General features: G+C 44.5%; 1 protein-coding gene across 3 annotated transcripts in view; it reads left to right on the top strand.

The window, feature by feature from the left end:
- Positions 1-306: 306 nt before the first annotated feature.
- The window catches only part of DMXL2 (Dmx like 2), a gene marked incomplete at its 3' end in the record, with an annotated part of 168,899 nt that continues 144,088 nt past the window's right edge, over positions 307-25,117 (top strand). For all 3 annotated transcript variants that reach the window (XM_080654713.1, XM_080654714.1, XM_080654715.1), the window contains exon 1: positions 307-901. In XM_080654713.1, the coding sequence (XP_080510839.1) occupies positions 815-901 (87 nt within the window). In that variant the 5' untranslated portion in view covers positions 307-814. The remainder of the gene's footprint in view (positions 902-25,117) is intronic.

Genomic DNA, 25,117 nt, shown 5'->3' on the forward strand with positions numbered 1-25,117 from the left:
ATGCACTGTACTTGGAAAAAGCTCTTAGGGATCTAAGATCTCCGGAGGTGGAATTTCCCGGTGACGGACTGTCCTCCTGAGGTCAACTTCACTGACCATCACACAGCGTACTTGGCAGTGGATTAAATACGGCAAAACACTCGGCGGTGTTTCCCGGGTCAGACAGCGTGTGGCCCCCAGCGGCCTCCGCCCGGCGTGGGTCCCGCCCCCGCCCCCGCCCCCGCCGCCGCCCCCGCCGCCGCCCCCGCCGCCGCCCCCGCCGGCGGCCGCAGCCCGGAGGCTCCCAGGGAACTCCCGCACGTCTGCGCGCGCAATCCGGCTCGAGGATCCGCACGGCGGGCGCAATTGCCCTGGAAACCACTGCGCGCGCACGCGCAAACGCGGGGCTGGGCAGAAGGGCTGAGCTCAGCCCAGCGGCGGGAGGAGGGGTTTACCCTCCCACTTGACCGTCGCGCCCAGCTAGCTCTCTCGGGTGGAGCGTCCCTGCCTGCTCGCTCCGGCTCGCACGTCTCCCGAACGCTCCCCTCCTCACGCGCACCCTCGCCCTCCCGCATTTGTGCGCCGGTGCAGCGGGCGGTGGGAGCATCCGGGCATTTCCGCCGCCGAGCTGCGACCCGGGCGGCATCGGCGGTTGAGGAGCTCCCATGGCAGGGACGAGGCGGGGGGAGGCGAACGGAGTGTGAGGCGATAAGCCGGAGCCGCTCTGCGGCGGGTCCCGAGGGAGGCGGCGGGGCGGCGCTCTCGCGGCCGGGGGAGGGCCGGGCGCGGGCTGGTCAAGCCTCTCGTGCATTCCCTGGCCAGCCCAGCTCCGGACATGCATCTGCATCAGGTCCTCACCGGTGCTGTCAACCCTGGAGACAACTGCTACTCCGTGGGCAGCGTCCGGGATGTCCCTTTCACGGTGAGCGGCGCCCGGGAGCCCGGGTGGCGGGCGGTGTGGGTGGGCGGGGGAGAGACCGGGGCCGGACCCGGACCCGACCCTCTCCCCCCACCCCCGTCCCGGGCCCCACGCTTCCCCGGGGGGCTGTGAGATGTTGGTGGGCCCCACCCGCTCTCCTCTCTGCGGCCCAATGAAGGGGGGAGGGAGCGTGGGACTGTCAGTCCTGCGGCTGGTGTAGGAAATTACCCACCAGGGAGAGGATTAAGAATCCACCCCCAGTCCGCCCTCAGTAAATGGTCCGGGGGCTGCCTAGGCGAGAAGGTTCCTTTCCGAGGGCTGCCCCGGGTCTGCGGTGAGGAAGCGGATTGCAGCGGCTGAAACCCCAGGGCCCCCCTTTCGCACCTGCTCTGGGCGTGGAGGCCGAGAGACGTGGTCGTGCCTGGGAGCGTGGAGGCGATATCGCTGCGCTGGGCTCCCCTGGCCCGCCCTGTTAGGGAGACTAGGAGACGTTGGAGCCTGCGGCTTTAATCCCAACCCAGCCCTCTGTCTCCTGATATGCAGAATCTTAATTCCAAGAAGAAAATAGAAAAATTCATTTTTTTAAGCTAAGACAATGTGAAATTTTACGACAGTGCTTTTCTTGTTTGTGCGAGTAAAGTGTACATAAACAATAACGTGTTAGAACCTCTTTAAAATCTAAATGAAATAGGTATGTTTCTCCTGCAGCGTGGATGGATCAGTCCTTTTTGAGAATGGGATGTTGGTAGTATAGCAAATTCAAACCGAGCTCTAGAGCGTTTATCTATAGACTCCCATGCATGAGTTCTTTTTTTTTTTGGTATTACATTTACACAAGGCCCTCCATAGAAGGAACTGTAGGCAGAGACCGCGATTAAATACACATTGTTATTGACAACCATCTGCTTGATAAAATTGGAAATAGCAAAATGCTTTTTAGACAAGGGAAACACTTTGATCTGATGTCTGCCTCCCAACAGCATGTTTTCAAAGCTGCAGAAATAAGAAAAGCTCGAGCAAAACTGCAGAATCATTATGTAGCACAGTGCATTCTGGAACAGAATTTATCTGTCATTGTGATACATTAGAAATAACTACAAGATTGCTTTTTTTTGTCCATTTTAATTTTTAAATGTAATTAAATTGGCTTTGTTCCAGATGAGAATGAACCCTTTAAAAATACAATTTGCCTGACTTATATTGTTACAACTTTCTCTATCAGTAATGTCATCTGTGTTTTGTGTACATGAGACCTAAAAGATCCATATAGTACTGAGCATGTTTGTTAAGTGTGGAGAGAATATTTGGGGCACAGAGAAGAAATTTCCCTCTCCCCCAATTGTGTAGGTGGTGGAGAAGTTCCTCAGGGTTGGAAGAGCAGACTTCCTCCCTGAAGTAACAAATCTGGAACCCTGGGTTATGGGGTATTTCCACCTGTTTTCTTCTAAAGCAGAATGGTGTCTCACTGCAGGGCTGGTATATAGTGCTAAAATGGATTCAGATGCAGTCTGGAAAAGTCAGTGCAAAAACTATGAGTGCTGTGCAGGTGTGGTTATGCTGGAGGCCACCTATGACCAGGTCCTTGGGATCATTTTCATATCTTTTCCACCCCCCCTCCCCAATTCAAACCTGTCACCAATTCTCGGTGACTCTGCAGTGTCTATTAGATTTACCCCTTTTCATGTCCCGAGTTGACACCTTATTATAGAGCCTTATTTGTATTTTTTAGTATGACAGCTTCCAACTGGTTTTCTTGACACTTATTTGATCACTTCAGTTCATCCTTCACATAGCTGCTGCGATAATCTTCCAATACCATTTCACCATATCATTCTGGGCTCAAGAATATGTAGTTGTTTCTAATAGCTGTGTTATGAAATTTAAACTTGTCAGATATTCTTCTGCCATCTTTGACTTTATTTTGATTATATATACTCCTCATCTTGGCCCTACTGCTCTAGGCATACTAATCTTATTTTAGCCTACATTTTTGTGTTGCAACAAGAGAATCCTGATTCTCTTCCCCCTAATAAGACTCAAAAATTACCTGGTTTAGGATGCCTGCCTGTGATTATATGGCCCTTTGGCATTGCAACCCCACCCTCATTTTAATATCTTAGTTTTCTTAAAAATATATTTTTATTGATTTTAGAGAGGAAGGGAGAGGGAGAGAGAAATAGGAATATCATTGATGAGAGAGAATCATTGATTTGCTGCCTCCTGCATGCCCCCTACTGGGGATTGAGCCTGAAACCTGGGTATGTGCCCTTGACTGGAATTGAACTTGGAACTCTTCGGTCCACAGGCTGACTCTATCCACTGAACCAAACCGGCTAGGGCTGATATCTTAGTTTTGAGTACACTGATCCAGTTGTAACTTTGCCTTGAACTAGAAATGACCTTTTGGACTCGAGAGTTGCTTACCAGAAACGAAAACAAGCTGTTTTTAAGTACTCTAGAATTAACTAACAATTATTTGAATGCCTATATTAGTATGGTAAAAATAAATTTTTTTGGAAGTAAACCTCCTTTACATAGAACATGCCATTTAATTTGTATAGCAATCAGATGGAAAAACTTCAGTTCTTGTCAGATGACTAAAAAGGGGACCAGCCAGGACTGTAATGGAAGTCTTGTGACTTCTCATCTGGTGGGCTTTTTTTTGGTTGTGTTTCTTTCCTATGGGAGTTCTTGCTCTGAAGGGGTGTATGTGTGTGTAAGGCCATTGTAGAAGGAAAGACTGTCTTGTAGCTAGCCAGTGGTTCTTAGCTAATGATAACTTGGAGACCTTTTCAAAATAGGGTAATAAATCAGGTCATTTATTTAGGAGTCTATAAATGGAAGGTTTTTTGTAAAGGAATTGTTCTAAACGGATTTTGAAGTATTCATAGCATTGTAATTGAAAAACAGTGTTATATATATTGCATTGTGCCTGGTGGGTAGTGGGTGGTGGGTGGTGGGTGGTGTGATTAGACTGTGAATGACTGCTTGGTTATGTCACTATGCTCAATCTGTGCTATGTTGACATAGTTGTGCAATTTTTTTTTTAATATATTTTATTGATTTTTCACAGAGAGGAAGGGAGAGGGATAGAGAGTTAGAAACATCGATGAGAGAGAAACATCGACCAGCTGCCTCCTGCACACCTCCCACTGGGGATGTGCCCGCAACCAAGGCACATGCCCTTGACCGGAATCGAACCCGGGACCCCCCAGACTGCAGGCCTACGCTCTATCCACTGAGCCAAACCGGTTTCGGCAGTTGTGCAATTTGTAGTGGACAGTCTTAGTGTTGTGTATACTTTTAGTGCTAACATGTGAGCTATGATGTTTCACTTGTGTTTTGGCAGTTAGCAGTTTTTTACAACAATTGTGATTTTATAAATATAATCGTACTAGTGTCCTGGTGTATGGATTAGTGCACATTGAAAGGAAATTAATTAGAAGAAATTTTTTTTTTAAATATATTTTATTGATATTTCACAGAGAGGAAGGGAGAGAGATAGAGAGCTAGAAACATCGATGAGAGAGAAACATTGATCAGCTGCCTCCTGCACACCTCCCACTGGGGATGTGCCCACAACCAAGGTACATGCCCTTGACCGGAATCGAACCCGGGACCCTTCAGTCCGCAGGCCGACGCTCTATCCACTGAGCCAAACCGGTTTCGGCTAGAAGAAATATTTTAATACTACTGTTCGCCCTTTCTCTGTAATAGAAGTGTCAATCAAATTCATGATCGACAATGACAGATTGAAACTCACGCGTGCAATTGGCGCCAGCAAGAGCTTTATATGTATAGCGCATGCACGAGTCAACTTAGCCTTTTATATATATACTAGAGGCCCAGTGCATGAAATTTGTGTGCGGGTACCATCCCTAGGCCTGACCTGTAATCAGGGCCATCTTCCCCAGCTGCCCCCAGCTGGCCCCGCCCCCTGCCGCCACCCATCCCTGGTTCCCCATTCACCATCTGGTGATCGGTGCCTGATGGCCGGGGGAAGGGACCAAGAGGTTGGCTGTTCCCACCTGCTCGCTGGCCCCTCCCTCACCTCAGGTCGCCATCAGGCGATCAGAGCCTGGCAGCCTGGGAAAGGGACCAAGAGGTGGTCAGTGCGCCTCATAGTGACTGGTCTAGCAGTCGTTCTGATCATTCTGCCATTAGGGTCAATTTGCATATTACCCTTTTATTATGTAGGATAGAGGCCTGGTGCATGGGTGGGAACTGGCTGGCCTGCCCTGGAGGGGGCCCCTGATCGAGGTGGGGGTCTTTGCTGGGGGACGGAGCCAGCCTGGGCTTTGGGTCTCTGAGGGTTTGCAGGCTGGCCATGCCCCCGATTGAAGTGGGGGTCCTCGCTGGGGGTGGGGCTGGCCTGGGTGAGGGGCCTTGGGTCGTTTGCAGGCCAGCCACACCCCAAATCGGGGTGGAGGTCCCCGCTGGGGGGGTGGGGCCTGCCTGGGTGAGGGGCCACTGGCAGTTTGCAGGCTGGCCATGCCCCTGATAGGGGTGGGGGTCTCCGCTGGGGGGTGGGGCCGGCCTGAGCGAGGGCCTGTGGGTGGTTTGCCAGGGGTGGTTTCATTATCCAATATGTATTTAATAAACTTTGGGCACATTATTATAAATTAGAGGCCTGTTGCACAGAATTTTGTGCAAGAGTAGGCCTTCCTTTTCCCGGGTGCTGGCACCTGCTTTCCTCTGGCACCTGGGACCTGGCTTCCCTCGCAGCCCTGGATAAGTCCAGAGGTTGTCCAGAAGGACCTCCGGAAGGATGTCCAGTCTAATTAGCATAATACGCTTTTATTATTATAGATAGAATAAACTTGCTTAATTAGACCTTCTTTCTGATTTAGCTAAACTTTTTCCAGCCCAGTGAAGCACCCCAACTTCTCTTTCAGGTAGTTATCAGCAACACAGCAGTAAATATCAACATGAAGCAGATTATTATTGTAGATCATACAGGGAGAACAAAGAGTAAAACATTTAACTGTAGCAGTGTTTGACTATATTCTGCACAGTGAGAAAACCTGAAGTCATTTTCAAGTTCCACCATTTCTTCTTTTCAGTTGGGTCAAGTTTCTAAACTTTATAAATCTCCGTTTTCTGGCTAATGAAAAGAAAATAGCATTCTATGGAGTCTCCTATCTACCTACTCCAGGACTTCTGTGAGGATCAAATGAGATGAGGCATGGGAAAACACTTCACAGACATTTGGTTAAAGTGTAAAATGTTTGCCCTTGGTTATAAATCAAGTCGTGTTCCTGGGCTGAAGAAACTCCAAGGGGGCTAGTCACTAGGGAGAGGAAGCCGGGCATTGCTATGTGATGTCATTACCCGGCGCCCACAGCAACTATTTCAGAGCTGGGCTGGGGTCCACATTTTGCACCATGGGGTCTTAGCAGTGTTGGCTGTGATTTGGTGGGCTGTTGCTCTGGGGTGGTGGCGGGGCATGTGTTGCATTTGGTGTGTCGGCGCCTGGCGCCGTTTATTTTTATTTTTATTTATTATTTTATTTTTTTAAATATATTTTATTGATTTTTTACAGAGAGGAAGGGAGAGGGATAGAGAGTTAGAAACATCGATGAGAGAGAGACATCGATCAGCTGCCTCCTGCACACCTCCTACTGGGGATGTGCCCGCAACCAAGGTACATGCCCTTGACCGGAATCGAACCCGGGACCCTTCAGTCCGCAGGCCGACGCTCTATCCACTGAGCCAAACCGGTTTCGGCTGGCGCCGTTTATTTTTAAATGGCCAGTGTGCATCATGGTCATGGCAGCTTCTGCATTGAGCGTCTGCCCTCTGGTGGTCAGTGTGTGTCATAGCACCGGTTGAACGGACACTTAGCTTTATCCTCCTATATAATAAAAGCCTAATATGCTAAGTGTCCGGTCGTCTGGTGACTGGTTGACTGTTCAACCAATCAAAGTGTAATATGCTAATGATATGCTAAGGCCGCTTAATGCTCGCTATGATGTGCATTGACCACCAGGGGGCAGACAGTCGACTGGTAGGTTAGCTTGCTGCTGAGGTCCGGCTGATCGGGATTGAGCGAGACGGGCCCGACATGCCCTGGAGTCCTTCCGCAGTCCCTCCCCATCTGGCCAACCTCCCACATCCCTCCCTGGCAGGCGATCATCGGGACTGAGCAAGATGGGGCTGGACACACCCTGGAGCTCTCCTGTGGGTGGTCCCTTCCCGGCTGTGATCGTGCACTGGTGGGGTCTCTTGGCCTGGCCTGCGCCCTCTTGCAATCTGGGACCCCTCAGGGGATGTTGGAGAGCCAGTTTCAGCCTGATCCCACAGGCCATTCCCCTCAGGAGGGCACCAGACACAGGGCTCACGGCTGGCGAGTGTTGCTGCTGCAGCAGCACAAGCCTCTTCCAATTGGGACTGATTGGGCACGAGCCCGCAGCAGGCGCAGTGGGGCCAGGATGAGCGGGAGCGGCAGGTAGGACTGCAGGCGGCGTTGGACTATGGGTTTCGGCCCGATCCACTCAGGCCACCCAGAGGGACCCCACCCATGCACGAATTCGTGTACCGGGCTTATAGTGTATGTGTGTGTGTTGTGTGTATACACACACACACTGTGTGGCCAGATTATTATGATCTCTGAATGCATAATAATCTGGCCACTCAGTGTATATCCTATAGAACAAAAGGCTAATATGCAAATTGTCCTCTTGACCAGGAGTTCGACCAGCAGGCAGGCTGGCCAACCGCCCATGTCCCCTCCTCCTGGCCAGGCCGGCCGGACCCCACCCATACATGAATTCATGCACCGGGCTTCTAAAATACAACACACACACACACACACACACACACACACACACACACACTGAGTGGCCAGATTATTATGCATTCAGAGATCATAATAATCTGGCCACTCAGAGAGAGTGTGTGTGTGTGTGTGTGTATATGTATCACCTTTTGATCATTCTTTTCAATGTAGATCTAAATTCTGGAAATACGGTTATCCTGCAAAAGTTAGGTCCCAGATAGTCCAAGGAAATCATCATCTACCATGTATGAGCTTTCTTATATTTTATTTTGCCATTCAGACATTTCCAACTACATTCTTATAGATAAGTGAATGCTTCAAGTCTTAATGCAATGGATAGTGTAAATTTTTCCTCATTTATGTTATTGCTTTCCTGAAAAATAGTCCTTAGTTATTATTTTTTGAAGCATTAAATATTAATTAAAATGATGATGGTACATGATTATTATTAATCTAATTTTAAAAATTTACCATTTGGTTTTAAGGGGTGCAGACTGTTTTTTCAGGTGGATGGGGCAGTTGATGTTATTCCAGTCTGATATGAATTCTACACATTGATCAAAGTTTACAAAAATTAGTAAGTCATTTCCACTCTTAGGGAGCTTGTAATATAATGGCAGAGATAAAAAAGGATGTACATAATTACAGTGTAAGGCAGATAAAAGAGATTGCTTATAGTTGGGAAGATAAGAAAAGATTTCACAGAAGATTGACATTTGAAAAGATAGTGGTTTTAGGCCTTTCTGGATGGCAAGAACAACAAAAGCCAAGGAATGGTGTGATGAGGACAAATTATTGGGTATAACAGTATGATAGGATGAATTCCTTCACAAAAGTGATTTTTAAAAAACACACTGAACTCTTTATTAAAGAGCAAACACCCTTAGAATGTTGAAAAATATGATTCCCAAACATTACCCATATCTTTTTAGGAAAACATATCTTGATATTTCTTGACTTTTGTTCTTGGCACTGTTTTTTTTTTTTCTTTTCTCTTTCTCAAAGTCACCAGGTTAGTAATGAATGAAGAAATATTAATTTAAAAGTTAGAAGATAATGTTATATGATCTGTTTTTCTGGTATTTAGATATATTTTAATTTTATCATAGCATCATAACATCCCAGTCCTAGAATTATAGCAACACCAAACTTTGAAAATGATAAGGCTGTTTATACATTTAGTAAATGTTTGTTGAACACATAGTGTGTGTGAGGCTCTGTGAAGATTAGGGGGAAAAAAGGAATAAAAAAACTTAGTCCTGATTTCAGGGAATTTATTAAGTGCAGGAACCTGGTAATCTACTTGGAGAGTTAAGACATGTACTTAGCCACAGTAGGCCAGCTGAGTGGTATTGTGAGGCACTTAAGTTCTGGTGTGATTTCAGGAGGAATAATAGATCACTTTTGGCCAGGGGAATTGGGGAGTTGGACAGAAATATGCTTCTGTATTAGCTGGTTATTAATAGGTCTAACAACTCATACCTATTGACAGCCTATACTGAAAGTAAAGGGGAAGACAGAAGTCAAGAATTTATAATGGGCTTGTTTTCCAAGAGAAATTGGCCCATTTTTTTCTTGGAGAGTAGCTTCTTGTTTTTTTAAATATGTATTTTTTAGAGTTTGTGGGCATGTGTTTTGTAAGCCTATAGGGTATACAGGGTAGCAAAGTAGCTTTACAGTTGTGAGTATGCAAAACAAAATTTATTCTTATATTATTATTTATTAATTTTCATACAAACAACTGTAAACCCACTTTTGCCCTGCCCTGTATATGAGGTTATATAAGTTCTTTTTTTATGTCCTCATGTAGATTGTTAATTATCCTTCCTACTTTTAGTGACAAGACTTCCAGCAGCTACCCAGAAACTCTGGTATAGTCCTGAAAAATATAGTCCAGAGACCGAGTACGACCTTGGCTAAATCATTTAACCTCTTCTAGGTTTTTCATCTGTAAAATAAGGTTCTTAAATTAGGTTCTCCTCAAGTATTCAGACCTCAAATGAGCATTGTATCGGCTTGTTTAAAGATTTCCAAGGGGCAAGAGAGAAAATGGACCAGAAACATAAAGTGCTTGTGGTGAAGTCTGGCATGTTGTTATTTGTCTTCACTTGTATGTACAAGACTGTTGGTCAGACTTTACAGTCAGGGGTCTGACCTCCTTTTTTGGCTCAGGGAAGAAGCCATACAGAGCGTTTATGAAGTAGTGGCTTTTTGGGCTCACAGTAGAAAAGGAGGCTCTTGTTTATGATTTACTAGAGGCCCAGTGCATGAAATTCGTGTGTGTGTGGGGGGTCCCCTCAGCCCAGCCTACACCCTCTACAATCCAGGACCCCTTGGGGGATGTCTAGACTGGCAGTCAGACATCCCTCTCACAATCCTGGACTGCTGGCTCCTAATCGCTCACCTGTCTGCCTGATCGCCCCTCACTGCCTCTGCATGCCAGTCTGATCGCCCCTAACTGCCTCCCCCCCAGCCAACCTGGTCACTCCTAACTGCCCCCTGCTGTCAGCCAGGTTGCTCCCAACTGCCCCCTCCCTGCCGGCCTGGTTGCCCCCAACTGCCCCCCCTCCAGCCTGGTTGCCCCCAACTGCCCCCCCCCCCCCCCCGCCGACTTGGTCACCCCCAACTGACCCCCTGCTGGCCTGGTTGCCTCTTACTGCCCCCCTGCCAGCCTGGTCACCCCTCATGCCTCCCCCCTCCCCCCGCTGTTCTGGTCGCCCCACACAGCCTGCTGTTCAGTTGTTTGGTCATCCCTCACTAACTTCCCTGCCGGCCTGGTTGCCCCACGCAGCCTGCTTGTTCAGTTGTTTGGTCGTCCCTCGGGCCAGCCCTGGGCAGCTGGGCAGCCTCCATCCGAGGCTTGCCTGCTCCCTGGGCTGGCCCTGGGGGGCTGGGGGGCTGAAGGGACTGGGTGCCGCCATCTTGTGGCTGTGGGCGCCACCATCTTTGAGGGCATGGCAGTCAATTAGCATATTCCCTCCTTATTGGCTGTGGGCGCCACCATCTTTGTGAGGGCATGACGGTCAATTGGCATATTCCCTCTTTATTAGATAGGATGATTATATCTTTAGTATCTGGTTACTGGTAGTTGCCTGGAACTGTCACATGCAGTATGGAGTGGGAGATAGGGCCAATGTAATGGTGTTCAGGTTCTCCAGCCCCTACATATGGTCACTCCTTTACTTTCTGTTCTTAGGATTTGGGACATTTGAAAGATGACTTAAGAAATTATAATCAGTATCTTCACTTGGATCTTGGGAAATTCTTAGAACAAATCAGAGTCTCAGTATCTCTCTATATAAATTTAGCCAAGCGACCAGAACAACTGAAATGACTGAAACATTGTATCGGCTTGTTTAAAGATTATTGTACGACTGGTCACTATGATGAGCACTGCAGCCGGCCAACTGGCCCGATCAGGAGCGTGGCCAGCCGGCCAACCTCCTGTGTCCCCTCCCCTTGGCCAGCTGGACCCCACCTGTGCACGAATTTGTGCACCGGGCCTCTAGTTTAATCATCAAAAAGGACACAGGATGTTGGGTTACAGCTATTGTGGCACAGTGGAAAAAGAAGTTGTGCCTGACCAATTTAATTTTCTTCTATGATAGAAAGGAAAGCAATATTTCAAAAGTGATAATAATAGAGAATATCTAATTCAGATTCAGTAAGGCTTTTCTAACCCTGTGGGTTACTTTTTAAAATTAGTTTGGAAGCCAAATATTTTAATAGAAGCTTTAGGGTTTTCAGTCTTTTTGAGTATGTGGAATCCTTTTGCATTATATTTTTGCTCTAACCCTAATTCATGATGTAACAGGATAGGACCTATTATTGAGGGAGCAGGTGCAACTTACATAGGTGGTATGAACTGTACTTTTTTTCTTTTAGATATAATATAGTTCATGTAACTCTGGGACTTGATGTATACATGTGAAACCAATTGCCATATTTTCATTCTGATTTTTAGGAGAAACCCAGGAAACCTGAGACCATATGGGCATTATGCAAAGGGACTTCAAGCATGTCAAACTTGCAGCCGGCGGGCTGCATGTTTGACATGCTTGGCATGGACCCGAAAAACATGCAAGTTTTGGCTTAGATTCAGTTCAAAGATACACTTAGCTTACTTATATGGTAAAATGCTAACATTTTCCTAGGAGTAATTGTTCTTGGAGAATTGTGTGGGTGGAATTTCTCCATTGCTAGTGGAAGTGGGGTTCTTGGGGCACTGCTGGAATAAGAATTTCTGGAGGCCCCAGCAGGAGGATGAGATGTGGTAGAAAGCTTTATTTGCATGAAGTTATATTCCTCGTTTTGCAAAGTCCCATTTCCCTTAAACTAGTCCTGGAAAAGGTGCAGCTGGGATCCAGCAGAGCTAGAAACAAAGCCAGTGTCCAAAGTTTCCAGTCCATGGTGGAGTTGAGTCTGGAACAGCATCAGGCTAATTTTAGTCTACCAATTCATTGTGTGTGGGATCCACGTGGCTGTGAGCCATGTGGGTGAATGCAGAGCATGAGAGCCCCACACTCCAGGAATCAGGCAGGAGCAACAAGAGCACAAGCAAGAGAGGGAATCCCCCTTGTTTAGGACAGGGATGGGGAACATCCAGCCCTCATTTGGTCTGGCCCTGCCAAGGCATTAGAGGTGAGTTAATTAAATGTTTGACCAAATATAGCAGGCTACTTTTTTAGTCGTTAATTTTGTATGGCTTACGAAAGATGTTATGAACATCCAAATGGCCTTTGGCAGAAAAAAGGTTCCCCAGCCCTGGTTTAGGAGATTAAATATCAAATCTTCCCAGGCTTGCAGTGGCCGTGTCCACACACCTACTCTGGCCAATGCCCTGTTCCCAAGTATGACTGATAAGCAAGCACCCTTTCTGGGTCATTTAGACTTTACTACTGGGTGTGCCTATCATATTTAGCCTCCCCTCTGTTCCTTTTTAGTTAATTAATAACCAGGTCATTACAACAGTATCACAATGACTTTGGTTTTGTGATATGCTGGCAACTTCCTCACGTGTCTGGCATTGACTGTATTGTACTTAGAAGGATTACTAAGGAGATATTCAAATTATTATATACTCAACCCATTGCATCTTCCATCATTCCTTTTATGTGGATGGATTGTGTCTCTAGCAAAGGCCAGTTCCTCCATTTATATATCAGTGATTTTGCCTCCAAGGGGACACTTGACAATTTCTGGAGACATTTATTTTGACGGAGTTGGCAGGGAGGACTGGCATCTAGTGGCAAAAGGCCAGAAATCCTGGTAAATGTCATATAATGCATAAGACAGTGCTCCCCCACCAATGATTCATCCCCAAATGTAAATACTGCCTAAGTTGTGAGAAACCCTGGTATACCCTAGTGTCTATTCCCTCATTACTCAATGGCATTGCACTAGAATTTCTCCTTTTTTGGAATACTTTCTTCAGGTAGCTCTCCTGGTTTTCCTCTACTTACCTTAATTGCTCCTTCTCAGCCTGATTCCACATTTCTATATCCAGCTGTTTCTTTGACATTTCTCTCTTGAATGTCTAATACTACCTCAGAGTCCCCATTCTCATAACATTGTCCTCCTCCAGCCTTTCCTAAACCAGTAAATGGCTACTTCAGTTTTTTTCAGTTCCCTTGGAATTTTTCACTATTTTTAAATTTACACCTTATCCTATATAATAAAACCCTAATATGCAAATCTACCGAACGGTGGAATGACTGGTGGAACATCTGGTCACTATGATGCACACTGACCACCAGGGGGCAGACGCTCAACACAAGACCTGCCCCCTGGTGGTCAGTGCACTCCCATAGAGGGAGTGCCGCTCAGCCAGAAGCCGGGCTCACGGCTGGCGAGTGCAGTGGCGGTGGTGGGAGCCTCTTGCGCCTCCATAGCAGTGCTACGGAGCAGTGAGCTGAGTGGTAAGGAGCAATGAGCAGGTGGGTGGTAAGGAGCGAGGGGTCCCGGATGCGAGAGGGCACAGGCTGGGCTGAGGGACACCCATGCCCAGTGGACGAATTTTGTGCACTGGGCCTCTAGTACCTAATATTGGCAAATTATGTTGGCACTACCTGCAAAATAATCCAGAATCTGACCAGTTCTTATCATTTGTACTGCTGCCACTCTGTTTATTTTTTATTTTATTTTTTTAAATTGATTTCAGAGAGGTAAGGGAGAGGGAGAGAGAGAGAGAAACATCAATGATGAGAGAGAATCCTTGATCAGCTGCTTCCTGCACGCCCCCTACTGGGGATTGAGCCTGCAACCCAGCCTGTGCTCTTGACTGGAATCAAACTCGGGATCTTTCAGTTCGTAGGCTGGCGCTCTGTCCACTGAACCAGCCAGGTAGGGCTTTTACTGCTACCACTCTGGTCCAAAACACCATCATCTCTAAGATTATGGAGGTTTTATCCTCCTTCAGTTTATTCTCAAGATAGTAGCCAGAATGATTCTGTTAAAATACAGTCACATACCACTTAATGACAGGGACATTCTGAGAAATGTGTCATTTATGATTTTGTCATTGTGTGAACATCATATATTATACTTACACAAACCTAGATGGTATAGGCTACTACACACCTAGGCTATATGGTATAGCAGTTATCAAATTTTCCTCAATTATGATTTGGAAAGACTTTAATGCATAAAAAACTGGAGATTAACCTAATACCTAGAGTGTAGTGATTCTGTATTTTAAGAGTTACATGTTTTAACAATCAACTGAGTTTGGCCTGGAAATGAAAATTGAGGAGCCTGACAAAGATATGATTGAGGTGACTTTCCCATTTGGCAGTAAGGTAAAGTCAGCCAAAGGAGTATTCTTGGATAGAAGCAAGATTCTCTTGGGAAAGTAAATTTAATAATATACCAATGGAACATTCAAATATGGCTAGAATAATTTTATGCTGGAAAAATTTTTATATAGATATAATCAAATGCTCAATTTTGCTTTTAAGAACAAAGACCATAAAGCACTCTTTTTTAAAAAAAATTATTAATGTAAGCCCTGGCTGGGTAGCTCAGTTGGTTAGGGCATTGTTCCCATACACCAACATTGTGGGTTCGATCTTTGGTCAGGGTGCATATAAGAATTGATGTTTCTCACCCCTCCTCTCTCTCAAAATAAAAATCAATTAAAAGTTATTAATGTAATATCTGCATTCTAAAAAACTCACAATTCAAACAATGTTGATAAGTAGAGAGTGAAAAGGAAAGTTTCCATTTCCCAATAGAATTTTGATTAGCATAACTTCCTGGTTATCCTTTATTAAAAAATATTTGAGTGCCTAGGCATTGTGTTAGGCAAACCAGCTATTAAATGTGCACTGTTGTACAAGAGGACAAGGTGTGTGTTGTTATAAGCTATAAACTAGTGAAATTGGGATCATCTATCAAAGTAATGATTTTGGTTATAGGATAATTGAACTGGAGCCCTTCTTTCTGGCAGTATTTAATAGTGCCATTTGTATGTAGCGGTATATAGAAACAAGACAATTTGTGTGTTGTTTTTTTTTGAAGGGGTAAGATTAATTTCTACCTTTATGTTAAATTGGTATATGAAATGAAATGTTTTACAAATTACATCTACTAAAGGAATTTTATATTTAGGCATTAAAGGGTTTAATCAAAGTCACATAGGTAGACCTGTGGCAGAATTAAAACTAGAACACAAGGCTCCCAATCTGTTTTTTTCCCCTCTCCCAATCCTTTTTGTCCCTTTAAAATTTAAAAAGTAACATATGCTCTTGTAGATCATTTGGAAAATGAAGAAGAAAGATAAAAATTACTGTTATGGTACAATCCAGTGATAACCCCTCTTAACATTTTGGTAAATTTGACCGAGGGCTTAAGGAAGAGGCTTATATTACCAATTTGAGAATGTTTATCTATACTTTTTTTCCATAATGAATTTTGGGTCATTAGTTTTCTAAGAATTTATTTTTTTGCAGAGATTTCCAAATTTATTAGTTTAAAATTGTTCACAGCAACCTCTTATTATTTTTTAAAGATCTGTAGCATCTGTTGTGTTGCTTCTTTTCTCATTACTGCTCTTGGTTATTTGTGCCTCTTATTTTCTTCAATAGAAGTTTATTAACTTCATAAATCTTTTAAAATAACCTACTTCTGACTGTTCTCTATATTATGCATTTATTTTCTATTTTATTAACTTTTATTCTTAATTTATTATTTTCTTCTTTCTATATTATTTGGATTAATTTTGCTGTTTCCCTCATAACTTACTGGATAAATGCTTAGCTCATTCCAGTTTTTTTCCATATGTGCATTTATGTATGTTAGTTTTATATTCTTAGGATTTACTTCTATATCTTCATACCACACAGATATTTTTTAAATCACTAACTCATAAATAATTTAGAGGTGTGTTTCTACCCTAGAAATTACAATTGTATTCTGCAATTACCATGTGATTTACTAAAGTTTAATGAGGCTTTATATTCTTGCAAACAATATAAGAACCCGTTGCAATGTTTTTTTTAAAATAAATCTTTATTCAGATATTACAATTGTTCCACTTTTTTCCCCCCATAGCTCCCCTCCACCTGGTTCCCACTCCACCCTCTGCCCTTACCCCCCCGCCCCCACTGTCCTCATCCGTAGGTGTATGATTTTTTTCCAGTCTCTTCTCGCATCGCCCACACCCTTTCCCCCGGAGAATTGTCAGTCCACTCCCTTTCTTTCTTTTTTTTTTTTTTAAAATATATTTTATTGATATTTCACAGAGAGGAAGGGAGAGGGATAGAGAGCTAGAAACATCGATGAGAGAGAAACATCGATCAGCTGCCTCCTGCACACCTCCCACTGGGGATGTGCCCGCAACCAAGGTACATGCCCTTGACCGGAATCGAACCCGGGACCCTTCAGTCCGCAGGCCAACGCTCTATCCACTGAGCCAAACCGGTTTCGGCTCCACTCCCTTTCTATGCCCCTGATTCTATTATATTCACCAGTTTATTCTGTTCATCAGATTTTTGTTTGTTTGTTTTTTTTGTTGTTGTTCTACTTATTTTTTTTAAAATAAATCTTTATTCAGATTATTACAATTGTTTCTCCTTTTTCCCCCCATAGCTCCCCTCCAACCGGTTCCCACCCCACCTTCTGCCCTTACCTCCCCCCCCACTGTCCTCATCCATGGGTGTATGATTTTTGTCCAGTCTCTTCCTGAACCCCCCCATACCCCTTTCCCCCTGAGAATTATCAGTCCACTCCCTTTCTATGCCCCTGATTCTATTATATTCACCAGATTATTCTGTTCCTCAGGTTTTTAATTGACTTGATTTTTAGGTTCACTTGTTGATAGATATGTATTTGTTGTTCATAATTTTTATCTTTACTTTTTTCTTCTTCCTCTTCTTTAAGAATACCTTTCAGCATTTCATATAATACTGGTTTGGTGGTGATGAACTCCTTTAGCTTTTTCTTATCTGTGAAGCTCTTTATCTGCCCTTCAATTCTGAATGATAGCTTTGCTGGGTAGAGTAATCTTGGTTGTAGGTTCTTGCTATTCATCACTTTGAATATTTCTTGCCACTCCCGTCTGGCCTGCATAGTTTCTGTTGAGAAATCAGCTGACAATTGTATGGGTACTCCCTTGTAGGTAACTAACTGTTTTTCTCTTGCTGCTTTTAATATTCTCTCTTTGTCTTTTGCTCTTGGCATTTTAATTATGATGTGTCTTGGTGTGGTCCTCTTTGGATTCCTTTTGTTTGTGGTTCTGTGGGCTTCCTGGACTTGTAAGTCTATTTCTTTCCCCAGGTGGGGGAAGTTTTCGGTCATTATTTCTTCAAATAGGTTTTCAGTATCTTGCTCTCTCTCTTCTTCTGGCACCCCCATAATTCTGATGTTGGTACGCTTGAAGTTGTCCCAGAGGCTCCTTACACTATCTTCAACTTTTTGGATTCTTTTTTCTTTTTGCTTTTTCGGTTGAGTGTTTTTTGCTTCTTTGTATTTCAATTCTTTGACTTGATTCTTGTGTTCCTCTAGTCTGTTGTTGGGTCTCTGTATAATATTTTTTATTTCAGTCAGTGTATGTTTAATTTCTAGTTGGTCCTTTTTCATATCTTCGAGGGTCTCGTTATATTTATCGGCCTTTTCAGGATATTCTTGAAAATCCTTATAACCGTGGTTTTGAATTCTATATCCAGTCGTTTGTTTTCCTCCATTTCTTTCGTTTGTGATCTGTTTCTTTGATGCCGCATTTTCATTGCTTCCCTGAGTTGGTAGGGTAGCTTTGTGTGCTAGGTTTCCTATATGGCCCAGTGGGTCGGCCTCCCCAGTTAACCTGAGGTGGACACTCTTGGTGCACCCTTTGTGGACTGTGTGTACAGCCTTGTTGTAGTTAAGTCTTGATTGTTGTTGGTATCACTGGGAGGAATTGACCTCCAGGCCAGTTGGCTGTAAGGATCAGTTGTGTCTACGCTGGGAGAAGTTCGGTGTTGGAGACAGCCTTATAGGATTAGACTTGCCAAATTGCAATAGCCTCTGTGCTCAGCTTGGATGGGGTGGAGTCTCAGGGCGGAGCAGACAGTCTTGGCTTCCAGTCAGCCTTGCCCTTGTGCGTGTGCGCCTGCAGACGTTTGCCTTCCCAGGCTCCCGAGTCTCTGCCCGAGAGTCCAGATTCCCCCCACAAGAGCGTGGGTCCCCAGGGGCTCTCCTGGAACTGGGGTTCAGTGCAGTCAGAACTGGGGCTCAGTGCAGTCAGGAGCTTCTGACTCCCTTCCACTAGGGAAAGCCTGTGGCAACCTCCACAGCCTTTGTGCGCACTGACATGCGCGCGCCTACAGACCTCTGCCTTCCCCGGCTCCCAAGTCTCAGCCCGAGAGTCCAGATTCCCCCCCGTAAGAGCGCGGGTCCCCAGGGTCTCGCCTGGAACTGGGGTTCAGTGCAGTCAGAATTGGGGTTCAGTGCAGTCAGGAGCTTCGGACTCCTGCTAGGGAAAGCCTGTGGCAACCTCCGCAGCCTTGTGCACACTGGTGCATGCGCCTCCGGAACTCTGCCTGCCGGGGCTCCCCTGGGTCTCCCCCGGGTCTCCGAGTCTCCGGGTGCCTTTCTCTCTACCTGACAGTCCAGACTCCCCCTGGATGAGCCTGGGTCCATGGGGTTTCACTCGGGACTGGGGTTCAGTGCAGTCAGAACTGGGGTTCAGTGCGGTTGGGGGCTTCCTTCCCCCTTCCGCCAGAGAAAGTCAGCCAGACTCTCAGCTGCCCTTCCCTCTGCGCGCACAAAGACCCTTTCCTGTACCTCCAATTCTCTGTGAGCTTTTCTCTTTCCTTCTAGTTGTAGAATTTTCACTCAGCCAGCTTTCCTGTGGTTCTGGATGGTGTCCGTTCTGTCTTTTAGTTGTATAGTTGTAGTTTTGAAATTGTTGTGCAAGGCAGCAGTTTAGGTGTTTACCTATGCCGCCATCTTGGTTTCTCCCCAGATTTTTTTTTTAATATATATATTTTTATTGATTTTTTACAGAGAGGAAGGGAGAGGGATAGAGAGTTAGAAACATTGATGAGGGAGAAACAATGATCAGCTGCCTCCTGCACACCCCCCACTGGGGATGTGCCCACAACCAAGGTACATGCCCTTGACTGGAATCGAACCTGGGACCCTTCAGTCCACAGGCTGACGCTTTATCCACTGAGCCAAACCAGTTAGGGCAGATTTTTTATTCACTTGATTTTTAGATTCACATGTTGATAGATATGTATTTGTTGTTCATAATTTTTATCTTTACTTTTTTCTTCTTCTTCCTCTTCTTAAAGAATACCTTTCAGCATTTCACATAATACTGGTTTGGTGGTGATGAACTCCTTTAGCTTTTTCTTATCTGTGAAGCTCTTTATCTGCCCTTCAATTCTGAATGATAGCTTTGCTGGGTAGAGTAATCTTGGTTGTAGGTTTTTGCTATTCATCACTTTGAATATTTCTTGCCACTCCCGGCTGGCCTGCATAGTTTCTGTTGAGAAATCCACTGGCAATCATATAGGTACTCCCTTGTAGGTAACTAACTGTTTTTCTCTTGCTCCTTTTAATATTCTCTCTTTGTCTTTTGCTCTTGGCATTTTAATTATGATGTGTCTTGGTGTGGTCCTATTTGGATTCATTTTGTTTGGGGTTCTCTGAGCTTTCTGGACTTGTAAGTTTATTTCTTTCACCAGGTGGGGGAAGTTTTCTCTCATGATTTCTTCAAGTGGGTTTTCAATGTCTTGCTCTCTCTCTTCTTCTGGCACCCCCATAATTCTAATGTTGGTACACTTGAAGTTGTCCCAGAGGCTCCTTACACTCTCCTCATATTTTTGGATTATTTTTTCTTTTTGCTTTTCCGGTTGGGTGTTTTTTGCTTCTTTGTATTTCAAATCTTTGACTTGATTCTTGCGGTCCTCTAGTCTGCTGTTGGATCTCTGTATATTTTTTATTTCAGTCAGTGTATGCTTAATTTCTAGTTGGTCCTTTTTCATATCCTCAAGGGACTCACTAAATTTATCAGCCTTTTCTAGAAAATTCTTGAAAAAGCTTATAACTGTGGTTTTGAACTCTGTATCCAGTCATTTGCTTTCCTCCATTTCTTTCATTTGTGACCTGTTTCTTTGTCTCTGCATTTTGGCTGCTTCCCTGAGTTGATAGAGTGGCTTTGTGTGCTAGGTGTCCTATAGGGCCCAGTGGCTCAGCCTCCCTAGTTACCCGAGGTGGACACTCTTGGTGCACCCCTTTGTGGGCTGTGTGCACAGTCTTCTTGTAGTTAAGCCTTGATTGTTGCTGGTATCATTGGGAGGAATTGACCTCCAGGCCAATTGGCTGTGAGGATCAGCTGTGTCTACGCTGGGAGAACTTCTGTGCTTGGAGACACCCTTATGAGATAAGACTTGCTTTAGTGGGGCTTTGGTGCTCACTGAGTATGCCCCCTGAATGTGTCCCTTATGGATCTGAGGAGTTGTAATCTGGATGGTCCCACTCTGACCCCTGGGTACACTGGCTCTTGGATCTCCAAGGAGGTGCTAATTTAGCCTCTGCCTGAGGCCACCCAGCAGGAGCTACAGAGAGATCTGCAGATTCCTCTTCTTTGTTTGGGTTCTGGAAGTGCCCAGATGAAGCCCAGCTGTGAAGCAGTGCAAGCTGCTGTGGGGCCTTGGGCCTTCTTTTGGATGTTCTGGGTCTCACTGACTCAGCTGCAATTTGTTAGGTAAGTTTAGAATTCAAAGGACCAGGCCATTCATATGCAAAAGCCTCCACACTCAGCTTGGATGCGGCGGAGTCTCAGGGAGGAGCAAATAGCAGTGGTTTTGTGGGGCCGGATCTCAGGACAGAGCAAACAGCAATGGCTTCCCGTCAGCCCTGCCCTAAGAGGCCCCTGGGTCTCAGTGTCCCATGGTAATCGCTGCAAGCACCTCTGAGAGAAAGCCGCCCTCGAGTTTCGACCACTGCCAGACAGTCCAGTTTTTCCCTGTATGAGTCTGGGTCCCCGGAGTCTCACCTGGAACTGGAGTTCAGAGCAGTCGGGGGCTTGTGTCTCACTCCTGCTTGGAAAAGCTGGCCGCATACTCAGTTACCAGCCCTCTCTGCATGCGCGGCTCCATACCTCTGCCTTCAGCAGCTCCTCTGAGTCTCAGTGTGCTTTTCTTTTTCCTTCTAGTTGTAGAATTTCCACTCAGCCAGCCTTCCTGTGGTTCTGGATGATGTCTATTTTGTCTTTTAGTTGTAGTTTTGAAGTGGTTGTGCGAGGCAGCAAGTTCAGGTGTTTACCTATGCCGCCATCTTGGTTTCTCCCCTTTGCAATGTTTTTTACCCTCTTCCTGCTTATAATCTATCCTCCTGTGATAAGTTGTTTATATTCATAAACCCTATAAGACATTATTATTTCACACAAACAATGGTTATTTAGATTTACTTATATATGTACTATTTGTTTTCATTCCTTCCTACATCTCTGACATTCAATTTGGGATCATTTTCTTCCTGCAGAAACTTTAGAATTTCTTTTGTTGTGGATGTGTTGGCGTTGTAATGTCACCTTTTGTTTGTCTGAAAATGTCTTTATTTTGTTTCATTTTTGAAAGATGTCTTTGTAAGTCGAGGATGGCAGTATTTTCTTTTCAGCACCTTGATATCAGTCTTCTATCTTCTGGCCTTTACTGTTTCTGCTGAGAAGTCAGTTGCCAGCCTGTTCTTTAAAAGTTGTATTTTTGGGGAGAAACCAAGATGGCGGCATAGGTAAACACCTGAACTTGCTGCCTCACACAACCACTTCAAAACTACAACTAAAAGACAAAACGGACATCATACAGAACCGCAGGAAGGCTGGCTGAGTGGAAATTCTATAACTAGAAGGGAAGATAAAAGCACACTGAGACTCAGAGGAGGTGCAGAAGTAAAGTGCGGAGGTACGGAGGCGCGCGCACAGAAAGGGCTGGCAACTGAGAACTCAGCTTTCTTTTTCAATCGGGAAGGGAGACACAAGCTCCTGACTGCTCTGAACTCCAGTTCCGGGCGAGACTCTGGGGACCCAGACTCATACAGCGGAAACTGGAACAGTCTGGCATTGGTCCGGAACATGAGAGTGGCTTTTTCTCAGAGGTGTTTGCAGCGATTACCGTGGGACACTGAGATCTGGGGGCCTCTTAGGGCAGGGCTGAGGGTCAGCCATAGCTGTTTGCTCCGTCCTGTTGATTTCTTGAGACCCCCGCCCCACTCAATTTACTACCGCACCCCAACTGTGCGCAGAGGCTTTTGCATATGAATGGCCTGGCCCTTTGCAATCTAAAATTACCTAACAAACTGCAGCTGGGTCAGAGAGCCCCAGAACTTCCAAAAGAAGGCTCAAGGCCCCACAGCAGCTTGCATTGCTTCACAGCTGGGCCTCATCTGGGCACTTCCAGAACCCAAACAAAGAAGAGGAATCTGCAGATCTTTCTGTAGCTCCTGCTGGGTGGCCTCAGGCAGAGGCTAAATTAGCACCTCCTTGGAGATCCAAGAGCCAGTGTACCCAGGGGTCAGAGTGGGACCATCCATATTACAACTCCTCAGATCCATAAGGGACACACTCGGGGCAGACTCACTGAAGCAAGTCTTATCTCATAAGGGTGTCTCCAAGCACAGAAGTTCTCCCAGCGTAGACACAGCTGATCCTCACAGCCAATTGGCCTGGAGGTCAATTCCTTCCAGTGATACCAAGAACAATCAAGGCTTAACTACAAGAAGACTGTGCACACAGTCCACAAAGGGTGCACCAAGAGTGTCCACCTCAGGTAATTGGGGAGGCTGAGCCACTGGGCCCTATAGGACACCTAGCACACAAAGCCACTCTGTCAACACAGGGAAGCAGCCAAAATGCAGAGACAAAGAAACAGATCACAAATGAAAGAAATGGAGGAAAGCAAACGACTGGATATAGAGTTCAAAACCATGGTTATAAGCTTTTTCAAGAATTTTCTAGAAAAGGCTGATAAATTTAGTGAGTCCCTTGAGGATATGAAAAAGGACCAACTAGAAATTAAGCATACACTGACTGAAGTAAAGAATAATATATAGTGATCCAACAGCAGACTAGAGGATCACAAGAATCAAGTCAAAGATTTGAAATATGAAGAAACAAAAAAACACCCAACCAGAAAAGCTAAAGATTAAAAAGAATCCAAAATATGAGGAAAGTGTAAGGAGCCTCAGGGACAACTTTAAGCATACCAACATCTGAATTATGGGGGTGCCAGAAGAAGAGAGAGAGCAAGATACTGAAGACCTATTTGAAGAAATAATGACCGAAAACTTCCCCCACCTGGTGAAAGAAATAGACTTACAAGTCCAGGAAGCCCACAGAACCCCAAACAAAAGAAATCCAAAGAGGACCACACCAAGACACATCATAATTAAAATGCCAAGAGCAAAAGACAAAGAGAGAATATTAAAAGCAGCAAGAGAAAAACAGTTAATTACCTACAAGGGAGCACCAATACGACTGTCAGCTGACTTCTCAACAGAAACTATGCAGGCCAGACGGGAGTGGCAAGAAATATTCAAAGTGATGAATAGCAAGAACCTACAACCAAGATTACTCTACCCAGCAAAGTTATCATTCAGAATTGAAGGGCAGATAAAGAGCTTCACAGATAAGAAAAAGCTAAAGGAGTTCATCACCACCAAACCAGTATTATGTGAAATGCTGAAAGGTATTCTTTAAGAAGAGGAAGAAGAAGAAAAAAGTAAAGATAAAAATTATGAACAACAAATACATATATATCAACAAGTGAATCTAAAAATCAAGTGAATAAAAAAATCTGATGAACAGAATAAACTGGTGAATATAATAGAATCAGGGGCATAGAAAGGGAGTGGACTGACAGTTCTCGGGGGGACTGGGGTGTGGGGGTGCGGGAAGAGACTGGACAAAAATCGTACACCTATGGATGTGGACAGTGGGGGCGGGAGGGTAAGGGCAGAGGGTGGGGTGGGATCCGGGCGGAGGGGAGCTATGGGGGGAAAAAAGTGGAACAAATGTAATAAATTGAACAATAAAGATTTATTAAAAATAAATAAAAGTTTTTTTTTTTTTTTAAATCTAGGTGCTTTTAAGATTTTTTTCTTTGTCTTTCTGGAGTTTTACTGTGTTATGTCTAGGTATGCATATTCTTTTTTCAGTCCTGTTTGGGACTTTTAAGATTTTTAATCTGTGAATTGATATATTTCATCAAATCTGGAAAATTTTCAGCTAATATCTCTTCAACTATAGCCTCTGCCCCTTTGACCTTATGAGACTAATATTGTCATGCGCTGCATAACGACATTTCTCGGTCATCAACAGACAGCATATACGAAGGTTGCCCCATAAGATTATCATGGAGCTGAAAAATTCTTATTGTGTAGTGATGTTGTAGTGTCCTAAGTTTGTAGTGCAGCACATTACTTATGTGTTTATGGTGATGCCGGTGCAAACAAATCTGCACCGCCAGTTGTATAAAGTATAACACTTACAATAATGTACAGTACATAATACTTGAAAATGATAATCAGCTATGTTACTGGTTTGTATACTTACTATATTGTTATTGCTCTTTAATTTAAATATGTTTTTATTGATTCTGGAGAGAGAGGAAGGAAGAGGGAGAGAGGGAAAGGGAGGGCGAGAGAAATTTGATTTCTTTAATACCTAAAGGACTATTTAGGTAATATATTCATCTTCTGTGTGTTTTTGTAGTTTCTGTTTTGGAGGAATTAATCTTTTTAATCCATTTTATGGTCATATTTGTTTATAGTATTTCATTATTATCCTTTTAATGCCCACAAGATTAGTACTGATGTTCTCTCCTTTATTGTTGATGTTATTTTGTGCCTTTGTCTTTCTCTGTTGTTTTTGTTTTCAATTTTATTTATTTATTTATTCATTTATTCATTCAATTTCATTGATTTCTTTCTGAGTTTTATGATTTCCTGCTTTTTGCATG

The sequence above is a fragment of the Plecotus auritus genome (assembly GCF_963455305.1).
Source record: "Plecotus auritus genome assembly, chromosome: 1".
Classification (NCBI taxonomy): Eukaryota; Metazoa; Chordata; class Mammalia; order Chiroptera; family Vespertilionidae; genus Plecotus; species Plecotus auritus.